Source organism: Seriola aureovittata, chromosome 24 (genome assembly GCF_021018895.1).
Source record: "Seriola aureovittata isolate HTS-2021-v1 ecotype China chromosome 24, ASM2101889v1, whole genome shotgun sequence".
Classification (NCBI taxonomy): domain Eukaryota; kingdom Metazoa; phylum Chordata; class Actinopteri; order Carangiformes; family Carangidae; genus Seriola; species Seriola aureovittata.
The window spans coordinates 9,761,740-9,785,712 of record NC_079387.1 but is presented as its reverse complement, the minus strand read 5'-3'; the positions used below and the strand labels follow the sequence as shown (position 1 = coordinate 9,785,712).

General features: G+C 41.0%; 1 protein-coding gene across 1 annotated transcript; it reads right to left on the bottom strand.

The window, feature by feature from the left end:
* Positions 1 to 2,480: 2,480 nt before the first annotated feature.
* On the bottom strand, positions 2,481 to 23,522 carry LOC130165267 (heparan-sulfate 6-O-sulfotransferase 3-B-like). Its single transcript, XM_056370369.1, has 2 exons — positions 22,527 to 23,522; positions 2,481 to 4,016 (listed from the first exon to the last, which is right to left on the bottom strand). Exons 1-2 carry the CDS (start codon positions 23,066 to 23,068, stop codon positions 3,248 to 3,250), a joined length of 1,311 nt encoding a protein of 436 aa, XP_056226344.1. The 5' UTR covers positions 23,069 to 23,522; the 3' UTR covers positions 2,481 to 3,247.
* Positions 23,523 to 23,973: the final 451 nt, after the last annotated feature.

The window sequence follows — 23,973 nt, the reverse complement described above, 5'->3', positions numbered from 1 at the left end:
GTACGTATGTTATTATATATTCTATGTATGTATATAAAAATAACAATTATTATTTTTGTCTCTCAAGTGAAATGGTTACCGTCCTAATACCATGAAAATAGAGTTATCCCATCAGATATTGATGTTTTTTTATTTTATTTTTTCTCTAAGCAGAGAAAAGGTTAGCTGGGTCACTGATTGGTTACAACCATAAGACTGTATGTAAGAAGAAGAAAAAACGACTTCATAATAAAGTAAACAAGCATAGAAGAAAGCGAAGAAGAAGGCAGCGGAAAAAGAAGGCGCAGAAGAAGAAATCGAAGAAGAAGGCGAAGAAGAAGAAATCGAAGAAGAAGAAATCGAAGAAGAAGAAGATATTGAGAGATTGGAATACTTTTATGAGAAAAACCTTTTGATTTTTGTTCCTGTGGACACTTACGGACCAAAGGAACAGAAATAATGGACGAATGGACAGATGGTTGACCTTCACGCCCGCTACACAGGTAGGGAGTCGCCATCTTGTTTGTCTATGATGCCGGTGAATCTGAATACTTAAACTTTGTGGGTTTATATCTCCGTGCATGTTACTGAACCGTTTAGCGCGAGCTTTAAACTGGTATTTTTTTTGCTCACAAACAAACAAAATTATTAACCTGTAATATTAATCCCCTATTGATTTGCACTGAATTGAGTCTTAAAAACACGGGATAAAGCCGCATTTTACTGGACGGTTAGCAACCCTACCACAGCCTCTTTGTGTTTGGTAGTTAGCATATGCTAGCATGCTAACAAGCTAAACTAAGATGGCGCACAGTTGTAAACGTCTGACAAAATGATAACAATATGTCTGCTTGGCTTCAGCATGTTGTCATTGATCATTGTGAACATATGTTAGCATGCTAACTTCTTAGCTCAAAGCATACAGACACAAAACAGTCTCACGGACCCGCTGGCATGGATCTAGCCTGTGAATTTGACGCTATTTTGTGCTTTAAAAATTATGTTTTTATAATGAAACTGTGCAGGTTTCAGTTACTGGACTTTTGAATCACTTAACACTATTTTTCTTTTATTTAAACTTAGAAAAAAATTGGAAAATTTGAACCATTTAGCTCATTTTTAACAGAGTAATAGACAAAAATTAAATAATCTCTTACAAACAACATATTGCACTTTCCATTATCATTAGTATATTTGTCATAATGCAGTGTCCAGCAATACTTCAAATTTTTCTCAACACAAAGGAGTTTGAGACTTGTAGAAGAGCCTACTTTTTGTTTAGAGGAGTTATTTTCTTGAATGTCTAATAAATGATTTAACACATAGTTCACAATACTTTGGAAATGGATGGAAATTTAAAAGTGATAGCAAAAGGACATTTGGCTCCCCGACAGTGTGATTAAATGATTTTACAGCCAGGAATCTCCTGCAGCTGCTGATCTGTGAAAGACTCAGGTTGTCTGAGCACTTAGCTGAGCTCTCTGTGCAGATGCATTCACCTTCCCCATGAGCTAACAAGGCAGGCAGCACATTTCTCATATTGAAAGCCCACGTACTGCTGTCTTTATTGCTGTATAGAGTGCTGACAACTAAAGAACCAAAGCATTGGAGTCATAGCTCTTTGAAGATGGCATTAACACAAAAATGTTTCACTACTAAGGAAAAATCTTTGACAACATGGAAACACTTAACATCCATTTATCCTCCTGGAACAAATTCTCCTCAGATAACACAGGCTTTTACATTATTTGTCTATCACTGGCTGCAAACTGCTTCATCCTGGATGACAGATGTCGTTCTGCTCCGTTGCCCTTCCTGGTTTATGGCTGAGCTCACATTTCAAAACAAATACTAAGCCGTGTCTAATAACAAAGAATCAGAATATGATATAAGATGGAGGTAGTTTAATATTTGAGGTATCTGCCACTTTTTCAGAGAAGATCCAGCATCATTATCACAGTCTTATATAATTCAAATCTTTCTAGCATAGAATAGATACTGCAGCTGGGAATGAAAGGCTATTTTAATCTATGGACATTTCCTTCTCTTGAACTAAACGCCTGCATGGAGTGGCCAGGAAGTGCTTATTACAGCAAGCTTTTTCAAGAAAAAGGATATTAATATTGGTTACATCTGATCGGCTTGTTGTCTGTGGGAATGTTTTACAACAGACTTTTTCTACTGAAGTGCAAATGGAAGCATTGGTCGATCTGAGTGCTGTATGTTTGTCAGATTATGGAGGGGGAAAAAAGCGTGCAGAAAGCCACAGAGTTTTTCTTCTATTTTCTGCTGCGCCACAGTCACGGTCAATTGAACTTTAAATGATCAATTTGGGAGCACAGAGCCTGTGATCAATGCCCTAATGGTGGAAATACCAATGTTCTCTCACTGTGATGTAAGCGCACTGAAACTGGCTCTGACAGCCTGTCTTTCAGGGCCTGCAGCTCTCCTCATCAGTGTGTCTGTACGTGTGTGGATGTGGAAGAAGTTGGCACACCGAATGAAGATTTCAGATTTTTATGGTGAGAACATGCTGTGAAAAAAAAAAAAAGGAGCAAAAGCAGGAACACGTGCGTGTACACATGCGTTACTGGAGAGAGAGTCCATCAGGGACAGATTTACATCACTGGATGCTGCATATTTTTATTGAACACATTTCCTGCCAGAAATTGCTTTGATTGTTTCTGTATATCGCAGCTTAATCAGTCAGAAAGAAAAACACACTGCAGACTATTGCCAAGTTTGTGCTTTGATATTCTTATGAAGCCAAACACCACAGAGGAACTACAAAGATTTCACTGATCAATACGGCGCTAGATCACAAACATGACACAGAGGATCCTTCGAGTCACTCACCATTTTGAAAATATACTAGAATCGGCCTTCTTCATGAGGCAAGGTTTTCTTTTCTTTTTTTTTCAGTTCGACTAATTCTTAGTGAAATTTAAGAAACATTTTTTTTTTTTACGGCTTTGAGAACATTCAAAGCACCTGCTAAGGAATAAATACATTTCACAACTGCAGTTCCATAAGAAAAAAAACAAAACATAAATACAAAATGTTTATGTTGCCATGACAAATACATCCATCATAAATATTAAGACACCATTCGGCGGTCCATCAAAGCGTCATGAGGCCATGAGGGCAGGAGGTTTTGGCAGATTCACAGCGGAGGTGAGACGGAGGGAGATGGAGAGAGGAGAGTAAAGCACAATGAACCGAGCAGCGATCGGTCTGTGCTTTGGTGTTTTTAGTTCCTGTGTTCTCCTCACCACCGCACCACCTGACTGCTGTAGTCCTCTGTAGTGGCTTCCTCATTGAGCACCTTCAAATCGCCTTCCTCCTCTTCCTCCTCCTCCTCCCCCCCGCCTCCTCCTCCTAGTCTCCACAGCTCGGCCAGATAGGTCCTGTGCAGCCGCTGCCTGTGCTGCCTCTCCTGCCTCCTCCTCAGCCGCTCCTCCTGGTGCTGCCTCTGCCGGTTGTACTGGTAGCGCCGCAGGAACAGCTCCTTGGCGTACTCGTACAGCTCCATGTCGAGGGCGTTCAGCCCCTCGATGCGCCACCGCACCTTCTCGCTGATTCCCACGCTGGCCGCACGCGTGCTGTTGATCTGCGTGAAGGCCCGGATGAAGCGCAGGCCGAACGTCCGCTCGAACAGGTACTGCGTCTTGCGCTGGAACTCCGTCAGGCCGTAGAAAGCCATGTTGCGCAGGTTGGCCTTGGCGCTGGCGAGCAGCACGTGGCCTCGCTCCAGCGCGTTCATGGAGGACATGTTGTAGCAGCCCACCAGGTTGAGGTCGGCCAGCATGCGGACTTGGCGGTTGTTGGCGAGGTTAGAAGGGCAGTTCATGAAGTCTGCCAGGGGCACGCCTGTCCAGTCTTCGCCACTGTAGCAGGCGGGGAGCTCGTCCTGAGTGGGCGGGCGGCCATCACACATGTGGAGGGCTGTTTTCCATGTGGCCCCGCGCTGCACGTGTTTCCACTCGCTGAGGTAGCGTGACACAGGGTCACGAAGCATGGTGATGTAATAGAAATTCCTGCAGGGACAAACAAAGAGACGTGAAATGATTGTTGTTAGCATATAAGTTAGCGCTAAGACATGCATGTGTTAAGAATGGCTTTCTAGTTCGACATTTTAGGAAACATTTATTCCTTATCTTCCCTTGAGTTAGATGTCTTTGCACATTTTTCAATTATCTGGGAATTAGGGGTGGAGTCAGGCACTGCCAAGATGGCGATGGTGCAGCAGCTCACTTTGAGCTTCAGAAACATCTTTACTTTTTGCCATAACTTTCAAATTCATAGTCTAATAATGACTCAATTTACCACAAATGTCTATAAGGATAAATTGATGCAGTGATGACATTTTATAGCCAAAAGGTCAAAGGTCAACTTCACTATGACATCAGAACCATCTGCAAAAACACGTCTGGCCATTATTCAGTGCTGTAAGTCAGGAAAAGGAGGTTGTGACCATATTTTCTTTATCTTGACTGGTTGGCAGAACCATGACACTTCATTTTTATTCTTCGTTTTTGAATGTCACGCTAAGCTAACTGCCTGTATTAGCATACAGACATGAGAGCAGTGTCTATCTTTTCATTTAACTCTTGACAAGTAAGCAAAATGTCAAACTCTTCCTCCTGAGATTATGTGCTGCTCCGAGTTCCCACGCTTGCTGGTCTGCCTTTTTTCAGACATCCTTTGCTTTGGTCCTTGTTCCAACACTGTCTATTGATCTGGGTGTAGACTATATCATGTTCCTTTTCATCAGTGTTCATTACTTTCTTCCCTTTGCGTGAATAATATGTTTTTTATTTCAGTCACGTAGTCCCAACACTTTCTTTTAAAACATTCTTCGTCACCTGGATTACATTAAGTCCAGATAGTACCTGTGAGTGCAAGAAATGACACAAAGGTTGAAGAAAAGACCATGAGCCACAATGTAGGAGGATGAAACTTTTTCACATCCTGTTGCAGTTAAAAAAGAAAAGATGAGCCAGAAAAAATATCACGGCACTGGAAGTTCATACAGCGCTCTGAAAGTGTGATTAGGGTTTAAATGAAAAACATCATCGAGTGTGTCTGAGGGTGTTAGAGTATAATGACATAGAAAGCAATGCAAACCAGGAATGTATAGCATTTAATATCCAGCAGATATGAAATTATTTTTATTTTTGCCACACCAATTTGCTCCCGTCTCCCTCTGGTAATAAGTATTTTTTTCTTCTTCGTCTCCACCACCTTTCGTGTTTCTGGATCGCTCTGATCTGCCACAAACGGCACTTCAAAAAATATAAAATAAATAAATGCTGTAAACCAACCGCACGGGCGCCCTTTCAGCTAACACACCACACAGCTTTCTGCTCTTATCTATTGAGTTCTGTGATGACCGGCATAACGGCGAGGTGACTGAGGGGGACTTTCAGACATTTTTTCCAAAAAGTTTTTCAAAAGAAAAACAACTTAGATAAAAGGGAAATTGAAAATGTTCATCTTGTGTACAAAGATCACCATGACCTTACGGTGTCAGACTGAGGCCCAATATCAAGGCCGAATAAAAAAGCTGAACATTTCGTTTCTTTCACTCCCCCAGTTTACTTCCCGGGAGCTTTCAGTCAACAGCTAAATAAAGAATTCAGATTCAAGGACGTTTCACAGCAACACCTCTACAAGCTTCTCTTTTAAACTCCTTTTACATGAATGCTCAGTTCTCAATACATGATGCAGTTTCTTTTCCATTAAGTCGTATGGCTTGTTGATGTTCCTTTCTTGAACTACCTGTTGCCCTGCTGGTGCACAGCAGGGCTTTCCATTTGATTTTCTCTCCCTGTGATGAGCTCTCAGTGGACTGAATTTGGCTGAGAAGAGCACAGTCCGCTGTGATGAGCTGGACCGGTTCCCAAAATCAGATCCCTTATGGATTGTGGGTTTTTCTTTTGTTTACAACACACACACTCACTACCTGTGCGATTAGATGAGGGCGAGTGTGGACTATTGGTGTTGACGAAAGCTGTGCCAAGACACACACCTGCACATTTCACCTGGTGACATACAGTCTGTGGAGATTCAGTCATCCACGTCATGGTATTTCTAAGTGCCAGACGAAGGCAACTGGACTAGCTTACCCTTCAGATGCGTTCACAGTTATAGCCGGGCCTGGTACTGGTGAGGATGACCGCTAATTATTAACCTTTTCCCACCATTTGTATTGTGTTGCTACTCTGACTGAATGAGAATTACTGGGGTGGGGATGGTGTTGTATGGAGGCCCAGGGATGTCACATGGAAAAGTAATAAAGCATTTATTAAATTTCAATTTTAAGAAATGGATTTACAAAAACGGCATAAAGCACTAAATAAATACACCATTTATTAATACATTTATTAATTCATGAATAAATAATAGAATTTGAGACACATTACATTATATACATTCCTAGATTCCCTCTTGAGTCTCCATTTCCTTTTTCCAGCTGCTTTTCTCTTTCCTATTAGCTAATCGATTAGCTTCTCCTGTTAGCCTTTCTGCGACACTCTGGGCCTTCAGTGCTGGTAAAACCCTCTTTTATATGTCTATGGATATGATATGACTGGTTAGCTCAACCAATCAGAGAGCTTGTTACATCCCATGGCCAACTGGGATAATTTAGTCAGGAGTTACCAGCACTGAAGGCCCAATCCTTGACCTTTAGTCTTTGTTGCTTAGGAACGTGTGAAACAACCCGGAAGTATCTATAATTTACTCTGGCCCTTTGCTCAATTCCTTGTTTTTATTTAATCATTATTTTAATGGCTCAACCTTTTCTACTTGTATATTCCTTTCATGTTATTATTTCATCATTTCAGTCCTGTTTGTTTAGTTTTTATTTTCTGAGTTTTTCTGACGTCACTGTATTTATCTTTCTCAGTCTTTTCTTTGGTCCTTTTTGAATTATCCTTCAAATTTTTTAACGACCTTGTGATGTTTTCCATTGAAGTCGATGAAAAGTGGTTAGGAAATGAGATTTTTTTCTTGTTTACTTTTCAACCACAGCCCAGGTGTTTCATCCTTTTTCTCTTATTGTTCATACCTGTTTTGTTAATGACCCCTTACCTGTCTGTTTTCCTGTTCTACCTGCTCTCCAACTCAGTAAATTATGCTCTTACCAAAACAATTTCATCTACAGTCCCTGTTTGTTGAGCCTTTTTCAAATTGTTGACTCTTTATAGCTTAAGAAAAAAGAACTTACTTTGCTGAATTTCTTTTAACAAAAGATAGAATAAAAAAGGAAAGGCTGTCATAAAAGGCTTCAGTCACAACAAGAGTTGACTGCAGTCGTTTCTTGAAATAAACTCATACAGATGTCAAAGAACAAAGGATTTGTCTCATTCTGCTGAATTACTCACTTCCTTTTTTAAAAAAAAGAAGAATTTAAGAGGGAGTTTTAGACTTGAATAGATTATTTTATACTTAGCAGCTTTCTGTTTACATTCTGTTAAAATGCATTGATCTCCATTAGTCCTCTCTTTCTAAATTTGCTGTGTATTACATATAAAAAGCAGCAACCATGTAAACCTGGAGCTTTTATAAGGAGAGCATCAGTGCAGCTTTAATTGTTTCAGGTTCACTGCTGAACTGAGAAATGTGATTAACCGAGGGTTAACTGAGAAGTTGTGTTACTGAGGAAAAGAGTGAACAGCCAAATGGCCTTAAAAGGTCCACAATTTAGCAATTATTGCCAGATGGCAGATATCAATCAGCGGTGATGTACGCTTAAGTGAGTGCCACGATGATATCATGGCAGAACACACCCGCCGACAGGCACACCACCCAGAGATAATGGCCATCCACAGTGGAGGCTAAGTGAATTACCCTGCCATCTTCGCCGGGTTGAGCGGACAGCACGAGATGGATGGACACACACGAGCGCCTCACAAAAGCGGCCTTTGTTGTACATACTGGAAAACAGCTCACTCTTTTTTCCTCCTCCTGTGCCTATCATCTATCCGTGCAGCTAACCGCGAGACAGCCAGATCAATACGTGTCCGTGCAACCCCAGCTTTCTGCGTCTGTGCTTTCATTGACGAAGAGCAGCAAATGTCAAAGCGCTCCTCTTACTCATGTCAGGGACAGAGGCAGGGTCACATTATGAAGGTCAAGAATAATTACTTGTTGGGTGAATTGCTGAGGTTTTCTTGTGTCACCTTAATAGAGCGTTTATTAAAGTAGAAAATAACCACAGCATCATCAATAGGTGGTGTCATTTTCAGTGGATGCTCATCGCTCAAAAATGGATAATCTTTGCTTCTTAAACCTGCAATGATTGATTTTTTTTTTTTGTCCATTTGGTGGAAAACAAACTGGAAACACAACAGTGACATCACCTTTTAAAGTTGAATGGCTAATGTGTTAGCGAGCAGCTAGTTATTTAAACATCAAGCAGGTGGGATGCAACATTAGCATTTATTGGTTTAAGTCATGTTTGATTATCCATAAGAAGATTTGTTTGTAGTTTTATGAGCCAAAAACCATCTCAGTGTAGTTTTACATCTCCTCTCTCAGGCTTTTCTCTGGAGCTCTAGTAGCAACAGGTCGGTGAGCCAATCAGAAGAGAGGAAACTCTGAGCCTCTCTTCTGATTGGCTGACTATTTTCTGAGTGATCTAATACAAATATAGCAGATTTCAGGTAAAACACTCAGGGAAACCAAATCCGTGTGGGTGGTGGGTCCAGGTGGGCGGGGCTTGGGACATGGCTGAGAGCGGTGACTGCTTTGTTGTGACTTCATAAAGTTACAGGAAGTCCTGACAGTTTGTTTAATCCCCAGTTTCTGAGTATGTGTTTCTCTGTGGACTGAGGCTTTGATACTTTCACAGTATTAATATAGAAGCTAGACCTGATCTATAATCACACTACACATGGACACAGACCTTTACACTGTATGTTAGTTACATATCACCATATGACGTATTAACTCCTGATCATAGCAGTTTCCCTAAAGACACAGGGTGCCTAAAAGGGTTTGTTCGTTAATGAGTCTTTCCTGAGCTAAAACAACTCGTCTTCACCATCCATCCCTCTAAAAAATCATCTGTCATCGGTGCGTAAGCTCTTCGCTAATGTGCTCAATGGCTTTCAAGTCTTTCAGGCCTGAAAGGGCCGTTTTCTATGTTCTCATATACCTGATTGATCGAGGCTGATTCTAATGTTCTCAGACAGCTCTGAGTGAATATGCAGAAGCCATTCGGTCATATAATAGCACAACCGCGCAAGTGTGTGTGATCATGCAAGGTTGTTCCTGAAGGTAAAAACGGCTTGTCGCATTTTGCTCCGGATCAATCCGACACCTCGTTCGTGCCCTTCTCCCGTCACCTTTCTCCACACAGCAAACCCACAAACACTATTGATCGTCCTCTGTCCGTCTCTGTCCCTGATTGTCTCTCTCTCACTCTCTCAATCACCATCAAAAAGCTACAGAGGAAACTCACAGCAAGAGATCAATAACTGCCTTGTTAATTCACTCACTACTATCAAGGACACTGTCGGTCTCATGATAAAAGCCTTAATGGAAACTATTTATGCCGCTGAAGAAACAGCCCATACAAAAAGTGTCTGGATCGACAATAATCTTATTTATTTTATCTTTTTTGAAAATGCATCACGTTGCTTTTAGTCGAGGCGTTTCTGAAAAATGCTTTCACTGCTCCGACTCGATCGCACACTGGTCCAATAAGCGCTCTCAATGAAATATCACTTTCAGAGCTTTTTCTATCTAGGCTGAGTTGGGAAAAGGAGCGACTTTGAAAACAATTGCAGGACTGCACATCGATTTCACACTGAAGTCAGGTTGTTGATAACTGGCAAAGTTGGAGCAAATCCATTTTAAGGGTGCTTCTGAGCCCACAAGGGATCCCTTTACCATTGCCTCCAATAGGGAATTACTGCCTGACAAGAAAAAAAATCCCCCTCAGGCATCCCACTCTCTAGTCACATGTAGGTTCAATTGTACCTCCCTAAAATCACCTTTAAATGGCTTTTGCTAAAATTTTATTTCTTACATCAAACAGAGAATTAACCCTTTCTCTGAGAAGAGCAAGAGAACTGTAAAATAATATTTATTTAATTAATTTTTTCATAAACAATTTAAAATGACGTATATGTGAGATATGATGTGAGTTGTCTTTACAATACAAGAGGTTATGAAACGTCCTCTGAGCAGCGCTACGTCTCCTGGGTAGATCGGAGGCTACAGTGACTCGGTATCGGAAAGTGATGAGATAGGCTGATACAGGCCCAGGGGGCTAGCTTGTTAGCATGCTAACTTCAGTAGAAGAAAAGACGTCATAGAGACAAGAGTTAACATAGGGGTTGCTTTGAATTGAAGCTATTGCTTTGAAGTTTGATGCTGAACTCACAACGTCTCCTCTAGATTAGTAAGTGAACAGCTGTTAATGCTAACGCTGGCTATGTAGCAATAGCAAAACTTACATAAAGCTTGTTTAAAGTAGCTAACATGTTTTTATGTCTGAATAATGATCCGAACTTCCACATAAATACTTTCTTCAGTTTCCAGACGGATGTGCCTTTCCCTGATCAAAGCTATAATATACTGTATACCTTCAACAACGGATCCAGATGTGTAAATAGGCGATAACTTGGCCAAAAACATCAGTTGATATAGAATCAATGAAATACTGAATTTTACATAAAGACTTTGAAACAAGCAAAACCTATTGAAAGTCCTGAAAATGACTTACCACTGGAGGATTTGTGTGTTTGTGTTTTTGTCTTTGGTTTTTCTCGCTGGTTTGAAGTGGCTTGGGCTCAGTGTGATGAATGTGAGGTCACATACTTCTGTGCACCACTCAGAATTGAGCAGCATTTCTCTTTAACTCTCTGATAACAGTTGCCGGGTTGTTTGCTTATTCAGGCCACTGTCTGGAATCCAATCAGTTCACACCCACACAGTCTCGATGAAACAGATTAGATGAGTTTTGACTCTTAAACTCTAAGTAAACGATAACTAAGAATAAAACTTTAAATTCTGCTTATTCTGTGATGAATATTTAATGTTATAGAAACGATTTTTAAGGCTTTTAATGGAAGGAAAACCAGAATTTTTTTGCTAAACTGGAAGTGTTGAATGAACAAGGAGAACATTCATCTTAGTCCAGGAAGGAAATGTGGACATATTGATTTTGGTGAAGCACATTATTTATTACTGGGGTTTGATTTTCAGCTTAAAGTTCAATATTTTCCTATTCTCCTGTGTTTTATTTTGAAGTGTTGATCCATAAGAAGATTTATTTGTGGTTTTAAGAACCAAAAACCATCTCAGTGTAGTTTTACATCTCCTCTCTCAGGCTTCTCTCTGGAGCTCTAGTAACAACAGGTCAGTGAACCAATCAGAAGAGAGGAGGTTCTGAGCCTCTCTTCTGATTGGCTCACTGTTTTTTGAGTGATCAAATACAAATATAGCAGATTTTTAGTTAAAACACCCAGAGAAACCAAATCCTGCAAGGTTTGGATGGTGGGTCCAGGTGGGCGGGGCTTGGTGACTGCTTTGTTGTGACATCACAAAGTTCCAGAAGTCCTGACGGCTGGTTTTAAGGCTCAGTTTCTGAATACAGGCTGTGTGCATTTCTCTGTGGACTGAGGCTTTGATACTTTCACAGTATTAATATAGAAGCTAGAGCTGATCTATAATCACACTACACATGGACACAGACCTTTACACTGGAGGAGCACAACCCCCCCCCCCCCCCCCCCCCCCAAAGATGAAAGAGGAATGTCAGAGGGTAGAGATCCAGCAGTGGTAGATCTGTATCTGTTATCAAGATGACCCGAGTGAAGCTGCTAGACCGGGGGGGAGTCTCATCACATCAGTCTCTGGACCAGCAGGTCAAGCGGGACCAATTTTCTCTCTCTCTTGTACAAATTTAATCTTCGTCTGCCAATTAGAGGCCAAATGATCCCAGTCCCCATCTGTGCACAGCAGGTTCATCGTCCAACAATCAGTAGCACTCACACAGAAAAAAAACAAAAAACAGTACAACACAATCCACTCTCTTTCAGCTCAAGATGATCTGTCACTAATACACTCTCCCCTCTAAAACATAACCCAGTTGTGGGGAACATCGGCAGGTAACACTCCCTGACAAATCATACAGACGCGCCAGATTAGGAGCGAGAGAGTGAGAAGAGAAATGATGAGCAGGGAGACTGGCGCTGCACTGTGATCTTCGCTGGTCGCAGATATGAGATGCTATTTTGGGCAATAAAGGGAAAAAAGCCCCAGGGATGCTGGTGTGGAGAACGCTTCCTGAAAGATGAAGTGTCCGGGCAAGCAAGGGTGTGAAGACGTGGTTTTACTGAAAACTCGGTGATAGGCTATGTGAGGAGCTGCAGCCTGTTAAACAATTTAAATTATGCAGAGAATTTCAGGGTTCAAAACAAAATGAGGTTTCATCTTTGCATAAAAAATCTTCCTCTGGAGACTGAATCATCCGTCTGTGTTTATCCACTTTTTTAGCTGCATTTCAGGTAGCCACATTCTCCCAGAGTTCCTAGAGTTCATTTGGTTGTTTTTTTTTTTTAACACACCCACAGCAAGCGGAGTCGAGGACGTCCACACACACACACACACACACACACACACACACACACACACACACACACACACACACACACACACACACACAACAACCTGGCGTGTGCAGCTTTAGTAGCTTTAGCGTCTTAGCCTTAACCTTTGCCTGACATCTTAATCTTTGCAGCTTTGTGAGGTGTCAGCCAGTCCTCCAGGTCCATGTAGATATGGAAAGGATAAATGGGAAGACTGTACGCTGCAAAGGTCACATCTACCCACATAAACTACCAAGGAATTTCTTAAAGGCGTTCCACTTTTTTAGCAGTATGCGAAGGCTGCTTTGAACAGCTTCCTGTATGTTTTCCTGCAGCATTTTGACATCGAGTCCTTTGAAAGTCGTGAGTGGTTTACAGCTTGCATCTGCCCTACAATCGTTACTCTGCGTACAAGATTAACTTGGTCAACAACAACCTCTAGTTCTCATATAATTGAACAAATTCTGCCATACATCCCAGGGAAAGTCAGATGGCGCAAAATAGAAACCATCTGTGTAGCAGAGACCCAAAATTGACACACACTGTTTTGTAAGAAAGGAATCTTCAATCCCGTCGACAGGTTTCTGTATAAATCAGGACTTCTGGATTAATCGCCCCCTTCCTCCTCCCTTGTACAATAAAACCTGTCTTCTACTGCCCCTAATCCCCCAAGCACTGTGGAGATTACCAAGATCCTCTGAATATCTCACAGTTCCCACAAGAATACTAGACGTTACTCTCTGTCATGGAGGGAGGGCACTGAGGGGTTTGATTTAACAGAAACAACACTGTTCATTTCTATGTATTCTTTAACTTATATTCGGCTATACACTTAACCGCATCTCTAAAAGGTGATTATAAAGACGTGATTTCCTAGTTGTCAGTGATTTCCTACAACTACAATGGAAGCTGTTTTTAAGGAAGCTCATTTTTGCCACCCAAAAAAATATCTTAAATTATTATTAAGTGTGTTTTCATCAAAATTATCAGGAATTTAAAATATATTCTTAATGCAGTAATTATAAAAAAAAAACCTTAAAATTATGACTTAGTATCTTATACCTCGCATCTTATAAATACAACAGAAGGAAGTGACAATATTTTATATAATAATTTGAACCTGATTTTTTGAAAAACTGATTAAATTAATGATTTTATAGTGGAATACAGGACCAGGGTCAAGAAATAAGTCTTTTCAGTCATAATTATGAGATACGTTTCTTATGATTATGAAGAAAACTGGTAATTAAATCATGTTCTTTCATTTTATCCTCCTTCATAAATTATTAGAAAGTATCTAATAATTCTGACGTGTGTCATAATTAGAAGAAAGTTTTTAATCTTCACGATGTTTCTCAGTCAGTATTTTACGAGCTGGTTTCTCATATTTACGAGATGGTGCGTCATCACTTAATATAATAATGAAAGAAGTAAGTGATGTTATATTGCAGTAGTTTGTCCTGTGTTGGTGACAATCAGACATATCCACGTTTCAATCGCTCAATTAGAACAGGATTTCTTGTAATTATGAGACAATGAAGCCTATTTTATAAAAGCTCATTTCTGCCAGTGAATAAAAATCCTGAGATAGGTGTCATAATTGTGAGAGCAAACGCTTAAAGATAAATATGTTGTTGGTTTTGTCCTTTTTCTTTTGTGCCACTAATTGACTTAATTCTTTGCACAATGTCCAATTAACTGCTGCCTGCAATTGATTTTTCCTGTAATTAAAATAAGTAACTAGAGAATTTAGCATTCGAACTAAATGTCTTCACAAACGTCTGCAACATGTGTTTACATCAAGCTCCTCATCGCAATCACTGATAGGATCTCTGTTCCACTAGTTCTCACCAACTGTATGTGTGTGAACACAAACAGTAAAAATAACAGCAAACTCCACCGGTGCCAGCAGAACCAGGAATTCAAATTCTCTCAATCATTATCAGTTCATTATCGTTTTCACACTCATGCAAGCGCGTGCATAGCCGTGCATGTGCTGTTTGACTGTTTTAATTACATGCAGATTTCAAAGTGGTATTTAATGGACAAAGAATACAACCAACAAGATGCAAACAACAGTGTATCCAACACTGAAGTGTACTAATAATCCCAGCTACTAAAAGATATGTAGGAGGAGAATAAAAATATGCATCAGTTTTTTAAAAAGATTGTAAAAGAAATATTATATTGGGCTCAAAATGACAAAAGTGGATTTAAGAATAATTGAACTTTTTGTCAAACGAGAAGATTCACGTCTGTACGCTAAATATGAAGCCAGAGCTAGCAGACAGTTGGCTTAGCTTGACTCCAGATGTAAGCTCATCCTGCAGGTAAATTTTTGACAGACCTGAGGTACGTAATATCAACTGATTAATTTGTGAACTCTTTTTAAAACTTTGGACCGAGCCAAACGAGCTGTTTCCCCGATTCCAGTCCAGATCGTAAGCTAACCTAACTGGTTAGCTCTAGCTTTATATTTAGCGTACAGACAGAGCTCTTGACAAGAAAGAGAATAACTGTATTTCCAAAAAATATGAAACTATGAATTTAAGGATGAAAAGACATTTAAGGGTTTAAAGACTAAAGGCTAAAGCTGCAACACTTTGGTAAGAAGGCAAATGTATTTATATAGCACATTATCATACACAGAGGTCATTCAGTGTGCTTAAAAATAAGAAAACGGAGTAAAAACTCAGATTATAAAATAGATTACATCTATTAAAGTGCAAGATTAAATGATTCAGTGAAGGCAGAGGAGAACAGAGCAGTTTTGGTTTAGTTTTAACTGGCTAACTGACCAGCTCCTGCAGCTCTTGGCTCATACACATCGAACATTTCTGAAATATATTTAGGGCCCAGACCATTTAGTGACTTGTAGACAACAAGTAAAACTTTGAATTCAACTCTGCATCTGAGTGAAGGCCAGTGCAACGACCTGGAGTAACATGCTCTCCTTTCTAAGAACCGTTAGCAGCAGCTTTCTGAATGAGCTGTAAACCAGTGAGGAGAGTGTTATATAATAATGTCCTGGTTAGACACAAGGACTCTGACCCTAGCTCTGTTTTTGAGATGCCTAAACGCAGATTTAGTTATAGCTTTAATCCCCATCCATGATTACACTTTAATGCTCTAGACTCCAGGTAGGCATTAAGATGCAACCTTCCCTTTTTCCCGACATGTGCCACAAAACTCTCACAGCAGTCTGTGACATAAATCATCGTAGTGCCAAATAACGCAAAAATAATTTTACTTTTAATTCTGCCAGACGTCATCAACGCGCTGGCGAAGGCATGGCATGTCATAAGTGTTAAGACACATACTGTAGCACGTACTTCCAAATAAGGACCTTCACCTCATTAGCAAAAAAAAAAATGCAGTGTCATATTCCTTGTTCTCCTCCACAGACGCAACAGAAAGGAAGTACTGACAGGAACTAAAGAGCGAACGCTACCTGAGGAGATTTTGATGTTTTATCAGCCTGCATCACAACAGCAGGCTGCAGAGAATCACCCTTTGCTAAATATAAAAGTCTGGTGTCAGGAACTGTACATATACTTTTCCTCCCACCAGAAGTGATGAATCAGAACTTGAGTCAAACCATCTCCTAAAGCAGGACAGAGTCCACTTTATCCTCTTTCTGTTGTTTTAGTTTCCTTAAAAGTGAGTCTATAGAACTTTTTGGCAACAAATGACAGTTACGGGATCATGCTAATCACATATATTAAAGTTAACTTCCACATGATATGTTTTTTATATAATATAAGACGTAAGACACGTCACGAACCTAAATAACCAATCCTCTCCCCACCTTTCATTTCTAAGAGTAAGAATGTTATTTCTTTTCTCACAGTCTCACTTTAAGGATCCACAGGGAGCTGCTTCTTTGATTTCTGGCCACTGAAGGTCACATTGACGTTGACTTTTTTAACAATGTGGTTGTCAGCGGCTTGAAATAACTTGATGTGTAAGCTCAGAGACTGACATTACAGTCAAAAGAAGTGGTGACAGTAAACAGGCAGTATTAGGCCTAAAGCATTAAGAAATACTTGCTTCAAACTGAGCACATTTCCTCCATAATGTACATTCCCTTTCTGATATCTCTGCATATGGCTCTCTTTAGCTGAGGATTTAAACTGACTCACTGTGGCTGCAAAGGCAGATTAATGTCAAAAACTTGCAACCAGATGTTTTTCTTTCCTCCATATAGTCTTCTTCTTCACTTCTGTGAAACATGTTTTAGCAAGAGGAAACGGATAATCATACATCTAGAAAACTGCATTTTGATAAAATCTGCTTTTTGACCTCATTTCCTACTAAACTTTATGAACTTCCTGCATATTTTTGCATATTTTCGAGGCCATTATGCCATCACCATCATCAGTAATAGGGCACCATAGCCAAATTAATAGCTAAAACCACCTTAACTGTGTCCAGAATGAACTGAGCTAATTAGACTCAGGCTGAACCGTGTTTCAGCCGGCCTGCATCCTTTGCTCTAATCTGAAATAATGAGGTCAGTAATAAGGTTACACTCTCTGACTGCTCAGTGTGAGGCCGGCTGCCAAGGACGAACGGGGCAGCCGGGTAATTGAAGCAGGTCTGACGTCTGGCCTTACAGCAGTTCTGTAGCCCGCTGTGACGCGAATGCTGTAGCGACGCACGCTGCGAACGACGGCCCCGCAGGAGCCTCCGACCGGTGGCGTGCCCATCAAGAACTACTTGAACCAGTCACGTATCACTCGGTGAAGTTTGATTGATCGTTATTGGGGGGGGGCAGACATATGGAAGGGCGGATGGATACATGCAGGTTACTGATGTTAGTCAGGAGTAGAGAAACAAAGGAGGGAAAACCTCCTTAACCACGTGTTGTGATCAAATCTATTGCCACTAATTCTCATAAAACGTCGCTATAGCTGAGCTTTAACAAAACTAGAACTGGTTGCTATGCCAACCAAGGAGCCAATTAATGATTAATCTCATTTTATTGTTTTGTTTTTTTTTTAAATATTGCACGAATGCATGAGCTTTTCATATGTCGAACCCACAGTCACAACAAAGCTAAGTCGTGTGCACTGCAAGGTTTTTGTAGTACCGTGCTCTACTTTATACTTCATGCATCCGCTGGTGTTATTAGTTTCTACGCTGGTGTGTGTGTGTGTGTGTGTGTGTGTGTGTGTGTGTGTGTAGGAGAGAGGTGATTTCAAGGTGACTATGAATTGCTGAAAAGCAGACAGATGGTGCGTCTGTATTTAGAGAAGACCAGCAGGACAACAGTTACCTAACGTGCAAAACACTCATCTTTTCATGAGGACAGTAACATGACGGATGCAGGTAGAAGCCTTCACCTGTTACTGATCCGCTCATTATGAAGGAGGATGGAAGTTTTTACATAAACAAGACATAGATTGTAAAAAAAAACAAAAAAAACACTCAATGTACTGAAGAATTTTTAGTCACACTTCACCTAATTTCACACCCCCCCCCCGAGACCCAAATATACGTCATCAGGGGACAGAGAGCAGGGACGTTTGTTCAACTCTCACTGTAGGAAAACAGCTGTGACACATATTATAATCACATATTACATTATTAATATGTGTTCACTAGCTGCTTTTATTTAAAGGTGCGTAGCTTACTTCGATTCAGTTCAGGCCCCCTCCAGAGGGACATGAGATGTACAGCATCTGGGAAATGTGAGAAGATTAATGGGAGAGGAAGTTCTGCTACATAAAATATTTGGATTATCTTTCATATTTGCATTTTGTACATGAAATATTCAATAATTTCACTTCTTTTGTGTTGTCGTAAACTTATTAAATTAGACTGAATCCCTGCACATTACACTTGGTCTACGGGTTACATCTTACAGGCGGGATCATACACTGATCATATCTCAGTGTTAGTATCAAGGTGCTTTTTTCCTCCATAGTTTATTTTGTTGACAGTCCGCTCGTCCTTTGTTGGAGGTTTTGGCTGCAGCCATTTGTGTGTGTGATTGCTTCCTCACCAGCAGCCAAGAGGGTTTTAAAGAGGCATTCATCCTGAGCCATGAGTTTGCCTGGGATTTTGCCCAGGAGTAATGTGACAACAGAGCAATCAAATTCTAATCCAAATAATTTCATTACTTATTTACCAATCTCTTGCCAGTATGAAAAAGTAAAAACACAAAAATGCCTTTTTATAAAACACTGCCTCCAACATTAATCCTGTCCCTGATAACCCCTTTGAATACATTTCAATTCTGGAGTCACCGAATATTATATTATATTATATTCCTCCAACACCCATCCACTAGTTTTTATGTGCATTTTCAATTTCCACACGAAAAACAACCTCAGCCAAGTTTTAAAGCTTGGCTGAGGGTCTAAAAGTTGGTCTATGGATAAACACAAAATGAAAACGAAAACAAACTTTGCTAATTAATCGTAAGCTAAAAGACGCGTGTGACTTAAACACCATCAAGCTTTCACTGAAGAGAGGAAAAATGGCGGCGGGCTAACATTAGATCTGTGACGGTAACCTTCAAAATGAACGGAAACTTAGTAGATAAGTGTAGTTAGTAGATAAATGTAGTGCAGATTTCCCTTCTGAAATATCATGAAGTTTTAAGCAGCAGAAAATGTAATTAGTCAAGTGGAGAGTAAAAGTGCCTCAAAAAGTTGTACTAACAGTATTTGAGTAAAAGTACTGAGAGTTATTTGTAGGAACACCATATGTTACATCTTCCTCCAGAGTCAAATAAAGAAGTGTTGGGTCTGAGGGCTGAGATAAGACTCTCTGCAAACTACATCACACCCTGCTGGAGCTGGCCTTAAGCTACGCGTGGGCGTCATCCATTCCCATGATGTTTTATCCCTGACTGTCTGAACTCCTATGGCTATACTGTGACTTGTATAAGATAAGTCATCCTTCCATATCCGCATGCTGTTACTAAGTTGGATTGTCCTTAGAAATCAGAGTATAGGAACAAATGTTATGAGTGCTTTGTAAAATACAGAGATTATGTCTCAACTTCAGGTACCAGGCAGTTGGGATTATATATGTATATATTGGAAAGAAATAATACTCTTAACCTCTCTTAAGAACAGTGGGATCAGGGCAAACTAATAAAAACAAATCTACCAAAGCAAAGGGTAGATCAGAGTAGCATTAAATATTGTATTAAGCTGAGCAGTAACATGACTTAACTTGGTAACACACACTGACATGAACACGCACCAAGTCAGCTGTATTCCCTCTGCTGCCATCGTGGTTCGTGTCACAGTCCGTCACGGAGTGGCTACATGGCCCGGAGTGACAGGACGAGAGCCGCTCTGGTCTGATAACATGAAACCTCGTGGCGCCGCATCATCAAGTGCAGAGAGCGAGCTCCGTGTTGGTCTTTAATTTAAAGCGACAGGAAGGCTCTCGCTTAATTGCCCGTCTATTTCCAGGCCGATCGGTGCGGTGTGATGGCCCCCCTCGTTATTTTTATTTATTTATTTTAAAGTACAGAAAAACTAACCAGGCATTATCCTCGAGAAACGAGAACTTCGTGTGACAGATTTGTGGCTGTTGAATGAGTCGTGACTCACAACTCGTCTGACAAATTCACGACTATAGCATGGGTTATGAGTCACGGTGCATTTGGCTCAAATTCGATACCTCTAAAATATACACTGTACGTGCACTGCATCTGGTCGCATGTGACGACTGTGCACGCAAGACTTCACGTCACCTGAAAAAGATTTGCATTGCAACATCAGAATCGGTGCCGTGAAACAGAGAAGAGACAGATTTGTCACTGAGAAAGACTCTGAATCCCTAAAAGCTGCTCAGGAGGGGCGACGACCTCTGACCTCTGTGTGCGGACAGAAAGAGCATTACACCGCAGGGGATCAATGAAGTATCACATTCTCATCTGTGCAGCATCGTGTTATATCAGATTTCTCTGGCGCTGTGGTGGTGAGCCGCAGAAAAACCCCCCCTCAACTCACCCCACATTAGCTCTGTGAGAGGAAATGTGACTCTCCAATCAACACTTCCCCTTGTCAAAATAATGAATACAAAAATCAACCCTTGATAACGCTGAAATTGCAGCACCGTTCAGATTCGGTTCCATGTTTAAAAATGAAGCTGGCTCGTGTCAGTAATGGGCCTTGAACACAGCAAACTGCCAATGTTAATGAGTGCTGCTTTCTCACTAAATATTATATTGAGTTGACAGGTGTTGACTGGAGTGTTGTTGATTCACTCGTAGTGCTGATGTGGCTCTGAGGCGCCTCTTCAAAACTACTTAAAAGTGTTAAATTAAGTCTGATGGCTGCCACTGAGGACGGTTAATGGATTGGAAGGATTCTTGAAGGCCCTCCCGGTCCCCGTCGACCCCCTTTAACGCTGTCGGTAACATATGGAGATTTGCTCTCTGAACCAACTGCAGGGCAAATTGACTTCAACGCCCAGGCGGCACACCTCGGAGGACCCTGCCCTTCTTAAGTGATTTACTCCCTTAAGCTTAGCTCTGCTGGTTCTGTAATTACAGAAAATTGAAACAGACCTACCAGTGGAGGAAACGCTGCTTCTGCTGCCGGTGTTGACGTGCCACGTGGCGTCCGTGTTAACACTACAGCTGCAGCAGCTCTGCACCCCACGTTACATGCCAATAAGAACATGCGTGTGGCAAGTGCAGCCCCCGGAAGAAACTGAAAATCCTCTATGTTAGCAATGGAAGCTACAGGCTGTTCATGTTCATAACTGTCTGTCTGAGTGAACACTAGGTTGTGTCTTCAAATGTCAAACCAACAGGCCGAAACCTAAAGCTGTTCAACTGCTACTGATGTAAAACTGAAACGAGCAGAATCCATAATCAAAATCCTCATCCATTAGTTTCCTATCAATCAGAAAATCAATTAATTAAGTAATCATTTCGGATGCATTCATGATTCTGTGTAGGTGCACTCTCGGAACATCCACACATTGATTACCAGTCCTGTTTGGTTTGTACTTGCTCGTTTGGTTGTTAATTTACTTCATTTTTAATTCGCATATTCATTGTTCTTCTCATCAGTTTCCTTCGTCAGCCATTCATTCATTCATTCATTCATTCATTCATTCATTCATCCACTTGCTTACTCACTCAATATCAGAGAGCGGAGGACACAGAATGACTCAGAATGAGTGAGTGAACAAGTTAATGAGTGAGTTTAATGAAGACTGATTTAATGATCGGTAAATGAGTCAATGAGCAATGAAGCAGTGAACCAGTTAATTAAAAATGAGTGAGTGAGTGCTGATTCAGTCACTCACTTGTTCACACAGTCATTTATTCATTTTGATCTAATTTTCTATGATTTACCCACGTACAAAAAAAAGAGTGAGTGAGTGAATTTGCATGTGAGAAAATTAATGACATGAAAAATAAAATGAATGAGTGACTTTACATTAAGAAAATGAGTCCTTGAGTAAACCAGTGAATCTATTAATAAAAGAGTGAATGAGCAAATTATTCCAAAAGACTGCTTTGATTTTAAGGCTAGTAGGTACAAGCAACAGTGAGTGAATGAATGAATGAATGAGTGACTTCACATTAAGAAAATTAGTCCTCGAGCAAACCAGTGAATCAATTAATAAAAATGAGCGAATGAGTGACTGAGTGAGCAAATTATTAACTGAAAGACTGTTTTGATGTTAAAGCTAGTAAGAGCAACAATGAGTGAATGAGTGAGTGAATCACCAACTAAATGAATGAGTGGCTTAACATAAATTGAAAGACTGCTTTGATGATAAGGTTAGTAAGAGCAGCAATGAGTGAGTGAGTGAATGAATGAATGAATGAATCACCAACTAAATGAATGAGGACTCAACATTAAGAAATTGAAATGAATGAATGAATGAGGAAAGTTAGTGTTTTATTCAATAGGCTGCACACCCACTGACCACACCTGTCCTGCAGGTCTCACTCACCTCTTGCTCGTCGGCGCGCTCTTCTTGTCCCTCTTGTTCATCACCACAGGTACACAGCTCGTGAGCTCGGTCCAGTCCGCGTGCAAACCGCAGCTCCAGCCGGTGGAGAACCGGGAGAAGAGCCACGACTCGGCTCTCCCGGGCCGGTGGCAGGTGCATTTCCTCTGGCCGGGCATGCAGTCGCAGGGCTGCTCCAGCTGAATATTTTTGACCAGGTGCCGCCCAAACGTCGTGCCGCCGGTCTTCTGAATGTGCAGGAACACCATCACATCGTCTCCTCGGATGTTGAAGTCGACGTGTCTGTCCAGGTCCCGCTCCGTGAAGTTAAACCTGGACGTGATTTTGGAGGGAAGGTCCTCGTCCGCCTCCGGCTCCGTGTAAACTAACTCGAACCCGGACGAGTACCGCTGGAACAGCCCCTTCTCGCCACTTCGGAAGTAGCAGGTGTTGCTGTCCGCAGGGCACACGTACTGGTATCCGATCATCAAGAAGAGCACCGCGGCGATGGGGATGAAGATGAGTCTGTTGAACTTCTCCTCCATGGTGGGGAGAAGAAGAAAAACAAATAAACAAACAAACAAAAACTGTAAATCACGCCGTCGGCACAAACAACGGTAACGTGATGTCCGAGTCCTGCTCCTCTCCCCCTGGTCTCATCCTGCACTTTCACTTCAGGTGCACGGAGCTCCGGTTACTTCAAGTCCCGGGAGCAGGTGAGGAACATATCCTGCAGGACTGGCCCACCCCACTGTCCCGCGCGAGAACAGGTCCACTTTTTCTTTTTTTCTTTTTTTTTTAACTTGAAGCTGCCACTAAACATTCAGTGATTTACTAATAGATTACGGCATCTTTCTTTTCACCTTAATGATGTCACGACTAATGGCATAACTCGTGCAATAACACCTTACGAGGCGTCAGCGCGAGGCGGCACATCCCCTCACGAGGAGCGTTCGAGCTCGGGTGTCCTGCCAAAGCCAACTGCTGATCGGTATCTGAGCCAGGAGCCCGAGCGACAAGCAGAATAGAACTTACACAGCGACTTCCTGTCGAGGATTTCAAAATAAAACACTTTTTAAAAAAAATTTACAATATTAAATGGAATAAACATCATTAGGGAAACGTGTAATTAGTGTTTGGACCTTACACATTGGTTCAGTTTTGTCTGGAAAAAAAACTATTGGTACAGTCGTGAATTCTTTCAAAATGCTCAATATTCTCAAAAAAAGTCAAGGTTTTCATGATAATTTAATGTAGTGGACTGTAGTCTATTCGTCTGTTTTGTCTCAAGAAAAACCCCATTGTGTTAAATCTTTATATTCACTCATTATTAAACTCCTGTTTGACTCTATTGTATCAATTAATTTAAATGGTTGGACACAGAACCTTCATATCTGACCTCGACCGTGAATCCAAATTCCCTTTAGTCCCAGATCTGAAGCTCCATGCT

Coding starts and splice junctions, on each gene's coding strand:
- LOC130165267 (XM_056370369.1), bottom strand. CDS start 23,068: ATGGAGGAGAAGTTCAACAGACTCATCTTCATCCCCATCGCCGCGGTG. Junction 4,017..22,526: donor AGCGCGCCGACGAGCAAGAG/GTGAGTGAGACC, acceptor TTGTCCCTGCAG/GAATTTCTATTACATCACCA.